Raw genomic sequence first — 18,404 nt, forward strand, 5'->3', positions numbered from 1 at the left:
CGGTTTTAGCCAGCCGGCTAATTTTCAACCACAGTTCCTGGGCAGGTTATTAACAACAATTACAATAACAATACAGACAAACAATGAGCAGTGATTACATGCAGAGCAACATAAAACAAGCAACACGTAGCACGCAGACAGCGCAATAGCACAAAAAGCAACAAAACAAAATACATAAACGCAACAAAAGATTTAAGTGCTTTTGTACGGGGTGTGGTAGTAGGTGCCAGGTGCACTGGTTTGTGTCAAGAACTGCAGCCAACTCAATACAACTGTGGGAAGCATTGGAGTCAACATGGGCCAGCATCCCTGTGGAACACTTTCGACACCTTGTAGAGTCCATGCCCCGACGAATTGAGGCTGTTCTGAGGACAACTCAATATTAGAAAGGTGTTCTTAATGTTTTGTACACTCAGTGTAATATTTAAATAGGTTATTGCATTTACCAAAGAGGAACAAAAAGGCGTTCTTACTACAGTGAAAGCGAATGCCTTTATTAATGTCTCACAAAGTCATGGAGACTGTAAAGCATGAGCAGACACTACATGACTGCTATACCGTTGCAAAACAGTTGAGAAATGTAACTTGTTGATATGCTATGTCTCCTAGCATGTATATATTTTTTGAAAATCTATTTAATTCCATTGTAGCCAAGATGTAATTGTTTTCTATGGTCTAGATCAGGGTTCCCCAACTGGCAGCCCGGAGGGCGAATTTGGCCCCCGAATTCGTATGTTTTCATTAAAATAACATTTTGGGTGTTTTCATTTTTGGACATAAAAGAAAAACAAAAAAAAACACCAGGAAATCAGCTCCAAGTGATTTAATTTAAGAAATCTGTTCCAAGGTATTCCCACGCATAATAGAGAGACACGACATGATTGTATACACACGTAAGCGAGGTTTGAAATGATTATGCTTTACTCAAACATTATATCTGTTTGGGTATCTTGTGGTCAATTTGCAGTCACAAATGCTTTGTAATTATGTTCCAGCCCCCTGATCGTCCGCTCAAGAAAAAATCCGTCCGCGGCTGAATCTAGTTGCTGATCCCTGGTCTAGATTGTGTATTTTACTGTCTGTTTGGCACATTTTACTCGAGTCTACGTTTGCATATATTCAGTCACGTCACTCTCCATTGCAACGGTGTCTGTAACTGTGGAGAATAAAGAAAAGATGATACTCTGTGTGAAGCAACAGTTGAGATGTTAATCTGTCAAGTCTTCTCATCTTTTCGCTCTGACTTTTTCTCTTTCTCTCTCTTTCTCGCATCACCTATACTGTAATGTAAATACACACACACACACACACACACACACATTCAGTAGGATCAACACAAAAACACACACATATGAAGTTATCATTCTACCTCATCTGCAGTTATTGATGCTGCCGTTATCGATGCAGTTACAAAGTATCATTGATGTTTGGAAGCATACAGTACCAGTGTTGAGTGAAAATGATGTTGGTACGTACAAATACTATAGTCATACACAGCTAATAGTGATTGCATGGAATGGAACTCACCTGTTGGATGATTCTGTGAGTGGGAGATTCTCTTTCTGAAGTTCTTGAGATCTACAGTAAATCGCGGGTACCTTGGTTCCTCTCTCTTTGAACTGCAGACAAGGTCTGAATCATCAGTCTGCAAAGAAGGAGTAGTCCAACTCTCAATCGCTCTTCTCATTTTCTCTCTTCATCGCTCTCTTCTTTTTTTCTCACACCACTCTTTTTTTCTCTCTCTCTCTCTCTGCTCTCTTTTTCCATATCTTCTCTCATACTTCTCTCACTCTATATCTGTGTTGTAAATGTATGTCTCTCTGTCTGTGACATTATTGACTGTTTCTTTTCTGCGTTTATAAGGGGAAGCTCTCAATGCATTCACACACACACAGCCTCTCTTTTACGTTTCCTGTCAAGGGCCTGTCATGTCAAATAATGTCCCCCGGCCAAATAGTGTCCCTCTCTACTTCACAATGGGATTCGATGAGTTCTAACTTCTGTTGCGCAAAAGACGGTGATTTTGACGGTAACAACCTGCTGCTCCAGAGTACGGAAAAGACCGGAAAGAGAACACTATTTCTTTACTATATATTTGTCTTCATATAAGAAAATATTGTTAAATAGGAATAAATAATTTAATCTGTTTTTAGATTAATTTTATATTGACATTGCTAGCTATTTACTGTATTTTCCTCAGCGAGTTTTATTTAGCTAACTTTAACTAAGTTTGCTAGCTCTGCTTTCTGTTTATCTAGCTAGCTAATAAAGGAATTTATATGTTTAAAGTAATGACTAAAGGATTCCACCCTGAAATCATATAAATGTATGAAATGTGCTAAGAGTCATAATTCCATAACATGTGTGACTAGACCATTGTATTACTATGTGGTAAGGTGGGACAAGTTAAGAGGGAGAAATGTATTGTTGAGAAAACAGAGGCTGGTAGACTACATATGACCTGACAACAGGAGGACCCTTCCAAGGCCTCTCTTATCTTGGGAGGAAAGGAACGGCGAGAAACTGCCAAGTGATCTGTCTGTCTGTCTGGACAGAAACAGTGGTGGTAGAGGGCCACAGTAGTCAAACCTGTGGAGCAAAGATCCTACGAGGTGAAGACAGAACAGGGACAAGTCTTCAGGAGGAACAGGCGACACCTGAGGAAGAGCCCACACAAGGTCTGGTAGTAGGGCCATCCGAAGACCTATACACCTGAAAGAATTTGTGTGAAGGTAAAAAATAATAATAATTGATGGGCAGTCAGAGACAGTAAACAAACATTTAGTTCACATTCCAGTTTATTGCAGACATGGACTACAAGCCAAAGTTATGTGGAGTCTGCCTTTGTTGTAAAATTAAAACATTTAAAAAGAACATGTAGCAATATTAATTTTACTCATATTGATGTTACACAGGAAACGGAAACCAGTTGTTACTTACTTGATATCTTACTATATATATATCTTTGTCTGTCGTGACTACAACACAAAGCATATTGAAACAGCTTGCACATTAATGGCGTGCCTCGACGACATTTTCTTTTATCTTTCCAAGTGAGAGTGAGAATTATTAGCCTGGCACTGACTTTTACGTGACTGGAAGAGAAGGAACGGACATTTAAATTCACTTGGCAATGCATGCTGTTAATCACGACATAGCTAGATATAACTGTTAATTTGGATTCGGGAGAAAAAAAAACGTTTTGAATCCAGAAGTAATTCTATTTTTGTGTAATGAAGAATGTACATCCCATTTGAACAGAATCGGTATCAAACCGTTTTTAATTTAAACGATATATTGTATATTTTTATATGATTTAGGCTACATTTCGCAAATCGGAAGAACCATTTTGTACAGTTGTAGTTACCCATATAACAAATAAATATCACAACGTAACTATTTTACTACAACTAACAGGGAGAAGTATAAACCATACAGAGATATATTGCTGTATGGACCTCGTGGCGCAACGGTAGCGCGTCTGACTCCAGATCAGAAGGTTGCGTGTTCAAATCACGTCGGGGTCATGGTATTTTTGCTTAATGGTGCAGATATCGATCCGACATTTCGTCTTTGAAAAAATTCTAATAGTTCGCCAGATTACAGTTTGTATATGTGACAAAATAAGCATGTGCAGATAATCATTTTACCAAACCGTTGTGAAATATATTTTCCAAAAATATTGTGTTTAAAGCTGGTGTACAAAACCGAAAGTAAAAGATGCACAAAATAAACGTTAGAACGGGAAGTATAGAAATAACGGATCTACCGCTTCTTAGACTTGCATTCAATGCGAATGACAGATCAATAACTTAAAATTCTATGTAAATTTCGTCGGTTCGCCCAACAAGTGACTGACTGTATTGCAGGTTTGAATGTCTTACTTATTTCTTCCTCCATACTGTTTCATCTAGGCTACATTTGTAACGGAATCATTCAATAAATGTAATGCTATGACCATGTAATGAATGATAACGATATATGTATGTTCTGTTGAATAATACCCTTCAACTGTGAGCATATTTTACTTACAATTTAAGAAAATATTTTCATGAGAAACATTTTGACCAGGAAATGTCAACAAAAAAAATAAACGTCAAAAAGGAGATAAATAATAAACATAATTTGTTTTTTTCACCCAGCATTTATTGCAAAATATAACATAAAATATGCATAGAATTATATTGAAACATGAGAAACATAAGATTTACAGAATGTCATATCAATGAACATAACTACTGATTAGAAGAGACAGTGAATACGTCAACCTTTCTTCAATAACCATTCATTCCTCTTGACAAATGGGCACAGATGGGTTGTGGTCAGTTCTTCTTTGTGTTCCTCAAGTGGTCAAGTGGTCGTGGTTGAAAAATGGTCACAGTCGATGGTCATCATGGATCATCACGCTTCCTACTGGCAGGAAATAGAGGTCAACGGTGAGGTGAACACCAATCCTCTTTCTTTCCTCCTTCCTTTATTTGTTTATTTCTTTCATCCCCTCTCTTAACACCCCCCCCCCCCCCCCCCCCCCACTATCTCACCTCCCTGCCGCCACAGGTGCCACAGATGCATCCGAACAGTCCGTTGACAATCTGTATTCCACACATCACCAGCTCCAGACTTGCCACCACCAACAGCGTGGCGAACAACCCAAGGTTAAACTCCACAACACCTTCGGGCTCTATACACTTTGTCCACAGGTCACTGTCGCCCAGGTAACTCCCGTTGCTGCAATGAGGAACAATCAATTATATTAATCTTTTGTCAGAAAGTTCTTTACAGTAGCCAGCACTAGTCCCCAAAGACATAGCAAAAATAAATATACATGCAGTACCAGTCAAAAGTTTGGACACACCTACTCATTCAGTGGTTTTTCTTTATTTGAACTATTTTTTACATTGTATAATAATAGTGAAGACATCAAAACTATGAAATAACACATATGGAATCATGTAGTAACCAAAAAAGTGTTAAACAAATCCAAATCTATTTTATATTTGAGATTCTTCAAAGTAGCCACCCTTTGCCTTGATGACAGCTTTCCACACTCTTGGCATTCTCTCAACCAGCTTCACCTGGAATGCGTTATTGTCCTGTTGAAAAGCAAATGATAGTCCCACTAAGTGCAAGGCAGATCGGATGGCGTATCGCCGCAGAAGGCTGTGGAAACCATGCTGGTTAAGTGTGCCTTGAATTCTAAATAAATCACAGACAGTGTCACCAGAAAAGCACCCCCACACCATCACACCTCCTCCATGCTTCACGGTGGGAATCACAAATGGGGAGATCATCTGTTCATCTACTCTGCGTCTCACAAAGGCACGGCAGTTGGAAACAAAAATCTCAAATTTGGACTCATCAAAGGACAGATTTCCAGCGGTTTCTTGGGCCAAGCAAGTCCCATCTTCTTATTTGTGTCCTTTAGTAGTGGTTTTTCTGTAGCAATTCAGGCTGTATCACAACCGACCGTGATTGGGAGTCCCATAGGGCGGCGCACAATTGGTCCAGCATTGTCTGGGTTTGGCAGATGTAGGCCGTCTTTGTAAATAAGAATTTGTTCTTAACTGACTTGCCTAGTTAAATAAAGGTTACTTCTTTTTTTTTCATTATTCGACCATAAAGGCCTGATTCACACAGTCTGCTCTGAACAGTTGATGTTTAGATGTGTCTGTTACTTAAACTCTCTGTGAAGCATTTAGTTGGGCTGCAATTTCTGAGGCTGGTATCTCTAATGAACTTATCCTCTGCAGAGGAAGTAACTCTGGGTCTTCCGTTCCTGTGGTGGTCCTCATGAGAACCAGTTTCATCATAGGGGTTGATAGTTTTTGCGATTGCACTTGAAGAAACTTTCAAAGTTCTTGAAATTATCTTGATTGACTGACCTTCAATTCTTAAAGTAATGATGGACCGTAATTTCTCTTTGCTTATTTGAGCTGTTCTTGCCATAATATGAACTTGGTCTTTAACCAAATAGGGCTATATTCTGTATACCACCCCTACCTTGTCACAACACAACTGATTGGCTCAAACACATTAAGAAAGAAAACATTTCACAAATTAAGTTTTAACAAGGCACACCTGTTAATTGATATGCATTCCAGGTGAAGGTGGTTGAGAGAATGCCAAGTGTGTGCAAACTATCATCAAGGCAAATTGTGGCTACTTTGAAAAATCTCAAATCTAAATATTTTGATTTGTTTAACACTTTTTTTGTTATTACATGATTCCATATGTGTTATTTCATAGTTTTGATGTCTTCATTATTATTCTACAATGTAGAAAATAGTACAAATATATAAAAACCCTGTAATGAGTAGGTGTGTCCAAACATTTAACTGGTACTGTATATTATCTTTGGAAAATCAGTCTTTGACCTCAATGGGACTACCCGGTAAAAAAAAAATATTTTATTTTATTTAACCTTTTTATTTAACTAGGCAAGTCAGTTAAGAACAAATTCTTATTTACAATGACGACCTACATAAAATAAACCATAAAAATACAATTTAAAACAAGTAATAAAATACATAAATAAACTTACTTGTTCAAGAAAGGTCTCCCCCACCCTGGAACAGATGTTGGTGTTTCCATAAAGAGGCAGACAGGTCCATTGGACAGGCCCAGGGCAGATGTAGCCAGACTGTACAGTGCTCCAACAACCCCGGCAGCAGCAAACCCAATGGACAGGAACATCTAAAGTGTAGCAAGGATAATCCAGAGGTCAGGGGTCAGGGTAAGAGAAGGTTGAGTATGTTGTACATTTCATCTTTGTTGTGTATTTACTACTTAGAAAATAAGATTTATTTTGGCTTCTACAAACTTTGCTTAACTAAAGGTTGAATAAATACATTGGGGCAAAAAAGTATTTAGTCAGCCAACAATTGTGCAAGTTCTCCCACTTAAAAAGATGAGTGTCCTGTAATTTTCATCATAGGTACACTTCAACTATGACAGACAAAATGAGAGAAAAAAAATCCAGAAAATCACATTGTAGGATTTTAAATTAATTTATTTGCAAATTATGGTGGAAAATAAGTATTTGGTCAATAACAAAAGTTTATCTCAATACTTTGTTATATAGCCTTTGTTGGCAATGACATAGGTCAAACTTTTTCTGTAAGTCTTCACAAGGTTTTCACACACTGTTGCTGGTATTTTGGCCCATTCCTCCATGCAGATCTCCTCTAGAGCAGTGATGTTTTGGGGCTGTTGCTGGGCAACATGGACTTTCAACTCCCTCCAAAGATTTTCTATGGGGTTGGGATCTGGAGACTGGCTAGGCCACTCCAGGACCTTGAAATGCTTCTTATGAAGCCACTCCTTCGTTGCCCGGGCGGTGTGTTTGGGATCATTGTCATGCTGAAAGACCCAGCCACGTTTCATTTTCAATGCCCTTGCTGATGGAAGGAGGTTTTCACTCAAAATCTCACGATTCATGGCCCCATTCATTCTTTACTTTACACGGATCAGTCGTCCTGGTCCCTTTGCAGAAAAACAGCCCCAAAGCATGATGTTTCCACCCCCATGCTTCACAGTAGGTATGGTGTTCTTTGGATGCAACTCAGCATTCTTTGTCCTCCAAACACGATGAGTTGAGTTTTTACCAAAAAGTTATATTTTGGTTTCATCTGACCATATGACATTCTCCCAATCTTCTTCTGGATCATCCAAATGCTCTCTAGCAAACTTCAGACGGGCCTGGACATGTACTGGTTTATGCAGGGGGACACATCTGGCACTGCAGGATTTGAGTCCCTGGCGGCGTAGTGTGTTACTTTGGTCCCAGCTCTCTGCAGGTCATTCACTAGGTCCCCCCGTGTGGTTCTGGGATTTTTGCTCACCGTTCTTGTGATCATTTTGACCCCATGGGGTGAGATCTTGCGTGGAGCCCCAGATCGAGGGAGATTATCAGTGGTCTTGTATGTCTTCCATTTCCTAATAATTGCTCCCACAGTTGATTTATTCAAACCAAGCTGCTTACCTATTGCAGATTCAGTCTTCCCAGCCTGGTGCAGGTCTACAATTTTGTTTCTGGTGTCCTTTGACAGCTCTTTGGTCTTGGCCATTGTGGTGTTGGAGTGTGACTGTTTGAGGTTGTGGACAGGTGTCTTTTATACTGATAACAAGTTCAGGTAACGAGGTAACGAGTGGAGGACAGAGGAGCCTCTTAAAGAAGAAGTTACAGGTCTGTGAGAGCCAGAAATCTTGCTTGTTTGTAGTTGATCAAATACTTATTTTCCACCATAATTTGCAAACAAATTCATTAAAAATCCTACAATGTGATTTTCTGGATTTATTTCCCTCATTTTGTCTGTCATAGTTGAAGTGTACCTATGATGAAAATTACAGGTCTCTCTCATCTTTTAAAGTGGAAGAACTTGCACAATTGGTGGCTGACTAAATACTTTTTTGCCCCATTGTACAGTGCATTTCTCAGCCAGTCATATGTTTGATTTATCTTGTAATTGTATGCTTTTGCCTGTCACAAATTGCTTTATTGTGGAATTACACTAACCATAATGTGGGAGAGTGTTACTTTGTGGGCAGTCATTGGCCACAGACACCCAGTGAATTATTTCCTGGTATTACACCTGTTTCACCAGCAGGGGGTGGTAAAGTCATGCAATTTCTTCTTTAACCATTATGGCTGTAACTGTCATTGCCCCCCCCCCCATAGTCCCAGACCCCTCACCCTCTTATTGTGTCAGGTGTTATGGGCTTAAAGTAGGTACAAGTTCTCTTTAACAACTGATATAGGATCAGATATGAATGGTTAAGGTTGGGATTGGGGGGGAGCAGTAGTTAGACTTACCCCACAGCGGTTGGCACAGCAACCATTGCTGCTAGTCAGGTGGATATGGATTGCTGGAATAAGGCACTGAAGAGAGAGTGTAAGAGAGCGAGAGAGAGAGAGAGAGAGAGAGAGAGAGCAAATAGGTAAATAAAACAATTTGAGAATACTTTTATCACAACTGTTGGTGTGGAGAGGCATATTTAGAGAGAGCATATTTAAAATGTACATATAGTTTGCAACATCAGGGGAATTAACATTTGGGAACTGTTGGTCACAGTAATGTTACATTATTCCACTTCAATTGTTTTTATCTTGGAAATGACCACACAAACCTGTGATGGTGTGATCAATACTCTAGAATCAGCATGTATAAACCAGGGTTGGGGTCAATTGCATTTCAGTTCAGTCAATAAGCTGACATTTCTATTCAAATTTGATCAATTTCAATTGAACATTTTCAAACTGACTAGTAGTCTTTTAAACCAATTAAGTCACATAATAGTCTAACTAAACTTTAAACTCACCATGATTCCTCCGCCGATGACACCTCCCATGTATTTGACCTCGTCGGTGATCCGGGCTCCATTTTCTTCTCTGTCCAACTTGGCGTACATCGTCGACCAGTCGGGGAAGAACGCAATGATGTTACAGATGATTGAGACCCCGGCCAGGACGTAGAGCGAGATCGCAATGACCTTAGAGCACTTTCCTGTACACATGTTGCTAGTTGTACGTTGAGGGAGGAAAAAATGTCTTGTTGGTTTCCACGAAAAATGAGATATGGTAGACTTCAGTTATCTCTCTACAGTACCTCCCCCACTGAGAAGATTTCAGAAGATTTCAGGAAAAAATGTCAGAGACAACTCCTCCTGTGCTCTCTTCTCAGCTAGCTACAGAATGGCTCTAGAGGTAGATGCGAAGCTGCTTAAATCCTGGTGGTGGTATCTAGGGTGGAGGTTAGCTTGGTAGAGGAGGGGCTAGTTAGGTGATAAAACTAAACTATAGACCACCCCATCATTGACTCCAGTGACCAGGGCCGTGCACCGACCTTTGGAGTGGCAAGTGCTAACATCTGCATTGTAGGCTTACTTAAAAAACAGTTGAGTTGAACCCTTCCCTGTCACTGACCATGAGAGACGACATACAACTTAAAAAAGTAGCCTGTGTGCCACTACTCATATTACCGCTAGGTGCCGGTAGCTTCTGCAGCAGCTGGAGGACAAGTGCAGTGCACTCTAGCGTGGGAAAGAAAAAAGGAGAGGAGCGGAGAGGGGAATTTTCCAAGATTAGAATATGAGAGATTACCTAGTTTGATGGGCAATTATTTACAGAAAAGGAAGTAAAATATACTACTAGTATAATAAAAAGGTATTATTTTAAAAATACTACCAATCTGAAAGGGCACTTTTTTTTAGGGCACTTTTCTCATAGGAAGGCGAAAGGTTAGGTGCTCAGGAGCGGCTAGAACCCTATCTGTGAACGTGCCTGCCAGTGACTGCAACACTACATCACCTTTAGTTGGCCTTATTATTGAGTCATAAAACTGGGTTGGGTTTGTCCATCCACATGGAGTCAGGCAGTAGTGGAAAAAGTACTCAGTTGTCATGCTTGAGTAAAAGTAAAGATACCTTAAAAGTTGTTAGGGCTATCTGCTGAAAAGGCAGAGCGCGAAATTAAAAAATATTTTTTTGAAATATTTAACTTTCAGACATTCACAAGTGCAATAGACCAAATTAAAGCTTGACTTCTTGTTAATCTACCCATCGTGTCCGATTTAAAAAATGCTTTACAGTGAAAGCACACCATGTGATTATGTTAGGTCAGAGCTTAGTCACAAAAAAACACATACAGCCATTTTCCAGCCAAAGAGAGTAGTCACAAAAAGTAGAATTAGAGATAAAAATTAATCACTAACCTTTGATGATCTTCATCAGATGACACTCATAGGACTTCATGTTACACAATACATGTATGTTTTGTTCGATAAAGTTCATATTTATATCCAAAAATCTCAGTTTACATTGGCACTTTATGGTCAGTAATGTTGTGCCTCGAAAAACATCTGGCGAATTTTCAGAGCCACATCAATTTACAGAAATACTCATAATAAACTTTGATAAGAGACACAAGTATTATGCACAGAATTATAGATTTACTTCTCCTTAATGCAACCGCTATATCAGATTTCAAACAAGCACACCATGCAATAATCGAAGTACAGTGCTCAGACAACAAAACAAGCCAAACAGATATCCGCCATGTTGTGGAGTCAACAGAAGTCAGAAATAGCATTATAAATATTCACTTACAAAGGTGATCTGATGATCTTCATCAGAATGCACTCCCAGGAATCCCAGTTCCACAATAAATGTTTGATTTGTTCGATAAAGTCCATAATTTCTGTCCAAATACCTCCTTTTTGTTTGCGCGTTTAGTACACAATCCAAACTCACAACATGCGGGCAAGTCCTGGGAAAAGTTCAGACGAAAAGTAATATTATAGTTCGTAGAAACATGTCAAACAAAGTATAGAATCAATCTTTAGGATGTTTTTAGCATAAATCTTCAATAATGTTTAAACCAGAGAATTCCTTGGTCTGTAGAAATGCAATGGATTCCAAGCTACCTCTCACGTGAATGCGCGTGATCAGCTCATGCCACTCTAGCAGACCTCTGACTCATTCAGCTCCCATTCCCCCCTCACTCACAGTAGAAGCATCAAACAAGGTTCTAAAGACTGTTGACATCTAGTGGAAGCATTGGGAAGTGCAATATGACCCCATAGACACTGTGTATTCGATAGGAAATGAGTTGAAAAACTACAAACCTCAGATTTCCCACTTCCTGGTTGGACTTTTTTCAGGTTTTGACCTGCCATATGAATTCTGTTATACTCACAGACATCATTCAAACAGTTTTAGAAACTTCAGGGTGTTTTCTATCCAATACTACTAATAATATGCATATATTAGCATCTGGGCCTGAGTAGCAGGCAGTTTACTCTGGGCACACTTTTCCTCCGAATGTGAAAATGCAGCCCCCTATCCCAAACAGGTTTTAATAGAAAATGACTTAAGTAAAAGTGAAAGTCACAGTAAAATACTACTTGAGTAAAAGTTGTGGTGGAATATTGACTCACAAATATAACACATTTACTATAACTTGTGAATTCAAATGAGACTTTAATACAAGGTAGCAAAGCCGAGCCCTTCCATGTAAAGACTCTTTTACAAACGTAACAGAGCCGAGCCCTTCCATGGAAAGACTCTTTTACAAACGTAACAGAGCCGAGCCCTTCCATGGAAAGACTCTTTTACAAACGTAACAGAGCCGAGCCCCTCCATGTAAAGACTCTTTTACAAACGTAACAGAGCCGAGCCCTTCCATGGAAAGACTCTTTTACAAACGTAACAGAGCCGAGCCCCTCCATGGAAAAGACTATTTTACAAACGTAACAGAGCCGAGCCCCTCCATGTAAAGACTCTTTTACAAACGTAACAGAGCCGAGCCCCTCCATGGAAAGACTCTTTTACAAACGTAACAGAGCCGAGCCCCTCCATGTAAAGACTCTTTTACAAACGTAACAGAGCCGAGCCCCTCCATGTAAAGACTCTTTTACAAACGTAACAGAGCCGAGCCCCTCCATGTAAAGACTCTTTTACAAACGTAACAGAGCCGAGCCCCTCCATGGAAAGACTCTTTTACAAACGTAACAGAGCCGAGCCCCTCCATGTAAAGACTCTTTTACAAACGTAACAGAGCCGAGCCCCTCCATGTAAAGACTCTTTTACAAACGTAACAGAGCCGAGCCCCTCCATGTAAAGACTCTTTTACAAACGTAACAGAGCCGAGCCCCTCCATGTAAAGACTCTTTTACAAACGTAACAGAGCCGAGCCCCTCCATGTAAAGACTCTTTTACAAACATAACAGAGCCGAGCCCCTCCATGGAAAAGACTAAGTTCTCATATTACAGAGTCCTGCCTTTATAGTATTCTAATGTATATAGTCCCCTCCCTCTATATGAAAATAGCTTCCCTTGACCTTTCTTTATCATCATTTTCCCATTTCAGTTCTTGCTTGTTAACGCCCACAACTGACAGCTGTATAGGTTGTAATGGTAGCAGGGCCTTGGTCCTGTACGGGTCCAACGTGGACAGCTAAGATGCTGCTAATAATGGAAATGTAATCATAGTCATGAGTATTGCTCCGACGTAATCCCCCCTTTGGGACTAATTAGTCCCAAACAAAAACACACAAATAAATCAAAGGCAAGGGAGCATCAATCATCAAGCACTGGGCAAACGTCCCCCTATCTGGCCTAACGATTGAGACTCCATAAACTCAAAGAAGACCGGATCAAACACCTCCATACCTATACAATAGAAAGAAGTAAAGGATCCAATCTGTACAAATACAAAGTAAAATCAAACTGAAAATACAATGTAAAAGCATGAGCATGTAGGTTATCTCAGTTATGCAAAACATAAAGAAAATAAGAAAAACCTTTATAATATCATTCTAAATATGACACTTAAACAAGATCCTTCATTGATCACCATAATCATTGCAATCATATCCTCCTCCTGGAGTAACCCCATTTACCTAAAGCTAAATCCAACCAGTCCCAAGCATGGGTTAAATCCTGCATTGTCCTTAACCTCTTGTCGCAATCCCTTCAGTTTGGGCATAGCTAAAGGAAAAGATCCATCTAGTACAGTGTTATTGGGAATAAAAGTACAACAATCATCTCCAAACATCACACAGACACCACCTTTCTCAGCTAAACGCCAATTTAAAGCTTGTCTATTCTGCTATGTCATTTTGCTAGTCGCCTGTACCTGTTCTCCTAAGGCTGTTCATGTAAAGTCAGTATAGTTAATGAATCTCTGTTGATTATAATTTATCCATTCTAAGTTTGGGGACCTCGATCAGACACTATATCCTCAGGCCGGAAGACGTGCGTAAACACGGCCTCTGCAGCCTGTAGGGCCGTAGGGAGACCAGGCAGAGGGAGAAGACAATAGGATTTAGAGAACCGATCCACAACGACCAGGATCGCGGTGTTACCCTGTGAGGGGGAGATTGGTAAGAAAATCCACCGTCAGGTGCGACCAAGGCCAGTGTGGAACAGGTAAGGGGTGTAGCTTCCCTCTGGGCAGGTGCCTAGGAGCCTTACACTGGGCGCACACCGAGCAGGAGGAAACATAAACCCTAACATCCTTAGCCAAGGTAGGTAACCAGTACCAACCGCTCAAACAGCGCACTGTCCGACCGATCCCAGGATCACCAGAGGAAGGTGATGTGTGGGCCCAATAGATCAACCGGTTACGGACAGCTCCCACACTACTGGCGCCACCAGGCAGGAGGCTGGGAGAATGGGAGTGGGATCCATGGGCCACTCTACTGTGTCATACAGCCGGGACAATGCGTCTGCCTTCACGTTCTAGGAGCCTGGTCTGTAAGAAAGGGTGAACACAAAACGGGTGAAAAACATCCGGGCAGGATGTACTCCAGATTGCGGTGGTCAGTCCAGATGAGAAAAGGGTGTTTAGCTCCCTCAAGCCAATGTCTCCACACCTTTAGAGCCTTTACGACAGCCAGCAGCTCCCGGTCCCCCACGTCATAGTTTCGCTCCGCCGGGCTGAGCTTCTTTGAGAAGAAGGCACAGGGGCGGAGCTTCGATGGCGTACCCAAGCGCTGAGAGAGCACGGCTCCTATCCCAGGTTCGGACGCATCCACCTTCACTATGAATGCCAAAGAGGGATCCGGATTGGCCAGCACAGGAGCCGAGGTAAACAGAGCCCTCAGGTGACCAAAAACCCTGTCCGCCTCAGCCGACCACTGCAAACTCACCGGGCCCCCCTTCAACAGTGAGGTAATGGGAGTCGCTACCTGACCAAAACCGCAGATAAACCTCCGGTAGTAATTGGCAAACCCAAGAAACCACTGCACCTCCTTTACCGTGGTGGGAGTCGGCAAATTCAGCGCTTGGGTACGCCATTGAAGCTCCGCCCCTGTGCCTTCTTCACGAAGAAGCTCAGCCTGGAAATGTCTTTATTATTTTGGAATTTCTGTGAGTGTAATGTTTACTGTAAATGTGTATTGTTTATTTCACTTTCGTTTATTATCTACTTCACTTGCTTGGTGAAAACCTTTCTACTGAAAACCTGAGCTCTTCGGGCTGTGTAACTGTATTATTAATAACATAGTTTGGCAGACCCTATACACAGTCTTTAGTTATTTACCCACAACCTACAAGGCTGAAGTGAAGAGCTCAGGTTTTCAGTAGAATGGCATTTCTACAGTGTCTTAACGGTATTCAATATTCAATCACAAATATGAACATCTCATAGAATTAGTGGGGGAAGTGATTGTCGGTCAAAACAGTTTGACCCCGACGTGATTTGAACACGCAACCTTCTGATCTGGAGTCAGACGCGCTACCGTTGCGCCACGAGGTCCATGCACAAATCATGCACTTGTCACTACGTCTCTCTCGCTCGGTCTCTCGCTCGGTCTCGGTCCCTCCTTCGTCATTAAATTCAAGGGCTTTATTGGCATGGGAAACATAGTTCCAAAATAATAAAGACATTTCAAATCTCATGTTATGTCTATATACAGTGTTGTAACGACATGCAAATAGTTAAAGTACAAAATGGAAAATAAATCAACATAAATATGGGATGTATTTACAATGGTGTTTGTTCTTCACCTGTTGTCCTTTTCTTGTGGCAACAGGTCACAAATCTTGCTGCTGTGATGGCACATTGTGGTATTTCACCCAGTAGATATGGGAGTTTATCTAAATGTTTTTTGTTTTTTTCGAATTCTTTGTGGATCTGTGTAATCTGAGGGAAATATGTGTCTCTAATATGGTCATACATTTGACAGGAGGTAAGGAAGTGCAGCTCAGTTTCCATATAATTTTGTGGGCATTGTGCACATATCCTGTCTTCCCTTGAGGGCCAGGTCTGCCTTCGGCTCAATAGCAAGGCTATGTTCACTGAGTCTATACATAGTCAAAACTTTCCTTAATTTTGGGTCAGTCACAGTGGTCAGGTATTCTGCCACAGTGTACTCTCTGTTTAGGGCCAAACAGCATTCTAGTTTGCTCATTATTTGTATCGAAATGCTTGTGCTTCTAGTCCGACAGTGCAGTAATATCTAACAAGTAATCTAACAAATTCACAAATTCACCTTATACACACAATGTAAGGAGATTGAATAAGAATATGTACATATAAATATATGGATGCGCGATGGCCGTGTGGCATAGGCAAGATGCAATAGATGGTATAAAATACAGTATATATTATTGAGATGAGTAATGTAGGATATGTAACATTATTAAAGTGCCATTATTTAAAGTGACTAGTGATACCATTATTAAATCAATTTATTAAAGTGGCCAATGATTTGAGTCTGTATGTTGGCAGCAGCCTCTCTATGTTAGTAATGGCTGTTTAATAGTCAAATGGCCTTGAGATAGAAGCTGTTTTTCAGTCTCTCGGTGCCAGCTTTGATGCACCTGTACTGACCTTGCCTTCTGGATGATAGCAGGGTGAACAGGCAGTGGCTCGGGTGGTTGTTGTCCTTGATGATCTTTTTGCGCTTCCTGTGACATCGGGTATGGTAGGTGTTCTGGAGGGCAGGTAGTTTGTCCCCGGTGATGCATTGTGCAGACTGCACTACCCTCTAGAGAGCCTTGCAGTTGAGGACGGTGATATAGCCCGACAAGATGCACTCAATTGTGCATCTGTAGAAGTTTGTGAGGGTTTTAGGTGACAAGCCAAATGTCTTTTGCGCCTTCTCCACCACGTTGTCTATGTGGGTGGACCATTTCAGTTTGTCCGTGATGTGTACGCCAAGGAACTTAAAACTTTCCACCTTCTCCACTACTGTCCCGTCGATGTGGATAGGGGGGTGGTCCCGAAGTCCATGATCATCTCCTTTGTTTTGCCCCAGTGTTGAGGATCAGCGGGGTGGAGATGTTGTTTCCTACCCTCACCGCCTGGGGGTGGCACGTCAGAAAGTCCAGGACCCAGTTTCACAGGGCGGGGTCGAGACCCAGGGTCTCAAGTTTAATGATGAGTTTGTAGGGTACTATGGCGTTAAATGCTGAGCTGTAGTCAATGAACAGTATTCTTACATAGGTATTCCTCTTGTCCAGATGGGATAGGGCAGTGCGCCGAGTGATGTCGATTGCGTTGTCTGTGGATCTATTGGGGCAGTAAGCAAATTGGAGTGGGTCTAGGCTATCAGGTAGGGTGGAGGTGAAATGATCCTTGACTAGTCTCTCAAAGCACTTCATGATGACAGAAGTGAGTGCTACTGGGTGATTGTCATTTAGTTCAGTTACCTTAGCTTTCTTGGGAACAGGAACAAGGGGGGCCATCTTGAAGCATGTGGGGACAGCAGACTGGGATAGGGATTGATTGAATATGTCCGTAAATACACCATACACTTAAATACACCTGTTTTAGTTTCTTTCTATAGGAGGGGAGCAACAAGATGGAGTCATGGTTAGATTTACCGAAGGGAGGGAAGGGGGAGCCTTGTATGGATGTTAGAGTAGCAGTGGTCCAATGTTTTGCTCGAGTGGGTGCAACAATAAATATGCTGGTAGAATTTGCGTAACCTTGTTCTCAAATTAGCTTTGTTAATATCCCCAGCTACAATAAATGCAGCCTCAGGGTATATGGTTTCCAGTTTACATAGAGTCCAGTGGAGTTCTTTCAGGGCCGTTGCGGTATCTGCTTGGGGGGGTGTGGGTAAAGCGGTCGATTGTAAGGAATTCTAGGTCAGGTGAACAAAAGGACTTGAGTTCCTGTATGTTGTTATGATTACACCATGAGTCGTTAATCATGAGGCATACACCCCCGCCCTTCTTCTTACCAGCGAGATGTTTGTTTCTGTCGGCGCAACGCATGAAGAACCCCGGTGGCTGTACCGATTCTGACACCATAACCCGAGTGAGCCATGTTTCCGAGAAACAGAGAATGTTACAATCTCTGATGTCTCTCTGGAAGGCTACTCGTGCCCTAATTTTGTCCACCTTCTTGTCTAGAGACTGGATATTAGCGGGTAGTATGCTCGGAAGCGGTGGATGGTGTGCTCGCCTTCTAAGTCTGACCAGGAGGCCGCTCCGTCTGCCTCTCCTGCTGCGACGATGTTGTATTGGGTCGGCCTCTGGGATAAGAACCACGCTAATACTTTGCACATGAACGGCCGCTCATTCTGAAAGAAATTGCAATGTACATATATACGCTTGTATGTCGTTGTTGTCTCTCCTTTGAAAACACTCAATCATCCTTTAGAGATCATCAGAGTCTCTGGTTAACGATCCTAACAGTCACAATGTATTTTGTGGTTGTAGGTGGTTAGAATGGATACTTCAGAGTACCATTCGGAAATGTTCTCATAGAATAAAGGTTTCAGCGGTTGTTGGTTTTCTCGTTCTAGGTTTAAGTAATTTCTAGCTGCAGACTAGTAATTCGTGTCGTCTAGAATTTGCTCATATTCTGTAATGATCGATAGTCTCAGAGTTGAACCATTTTCAGCCGTGTAGTCAAAACTACAGCTGTATGGTCTCTGTGGCCTATAGAATTG

General features: G+C 41.3%; 1 protein-coding gene and 2 non-coding genes across 3 annotated transcripts; 1 reads left to right on the top strand and 2 right to left on the bottom strand.

The window, feature by feature from the left end:
- The first annotated feature begins 3,455 nt into the window (after positions 1 to 3,455).
- trnaw-cca (transfer RNA tryptophan (anticodon CCA)) lies at positions 3,456 to 3,527 on the top strand. Its single transcript has one exon. It is a non-coding gene; the product is annotated as a tRNA-Trp (tRNA).
- Positions 3,528 to 4,532: 1,005 nt separating this feature from the next.
- Positions 4,533 to 9,513, bottom strand: LOC139379176 (transmembrane 4 L6 family member 4-like). Its single transcript, XM_071122002.1, has 4 exons — positions 9,319 to 9,513; positions 8,813 to 8,878; positions 6,542 to 6,693; positions 4,533 to 4,728 (listed from the first exon to the last, which is right to left on the bottom strand). The coding sequence occupies exons 1-4, from the start codon at positions 9,511 to 9,513 to the stop codon at positions 4,533 to 4,535; spliced, it is 609 nt and encodes a 202-aa protein (XP_070978103.1).
- A 5,671-nt stretch (positions 9,514 to 15,184) lies between these two features.
- On the bottom strand, positions 15,185 to 15,256 carry trnaw-cca (transfer RNA tryptophan (anticodon CCA)). Its single transcript has one exon. It is a non-coding gene; the product is annotated as a tRNA-Trp (tRNA).
- Between the last annotated feature and the right edge of the window lie 3,148 nt (positions 15,257 to 18,404).

Source organism: Oncorhynchus clarkii, chromosome 21, assembly GCF_045791955.1.
Source record: "Oncorhynchus clarkii lewisi isolate Uvic-CL-2024 chromosome 21, UVic_Ocla_1.0, whole genome shotgun sequence".
Classification (NCBI taxonomy): Eukaryota; Metazoa; Chordata; class Actinopteri; order Salmoniformes; family Salmonidae; genus Oncorhynchus; species Oncorhynchus clarkii.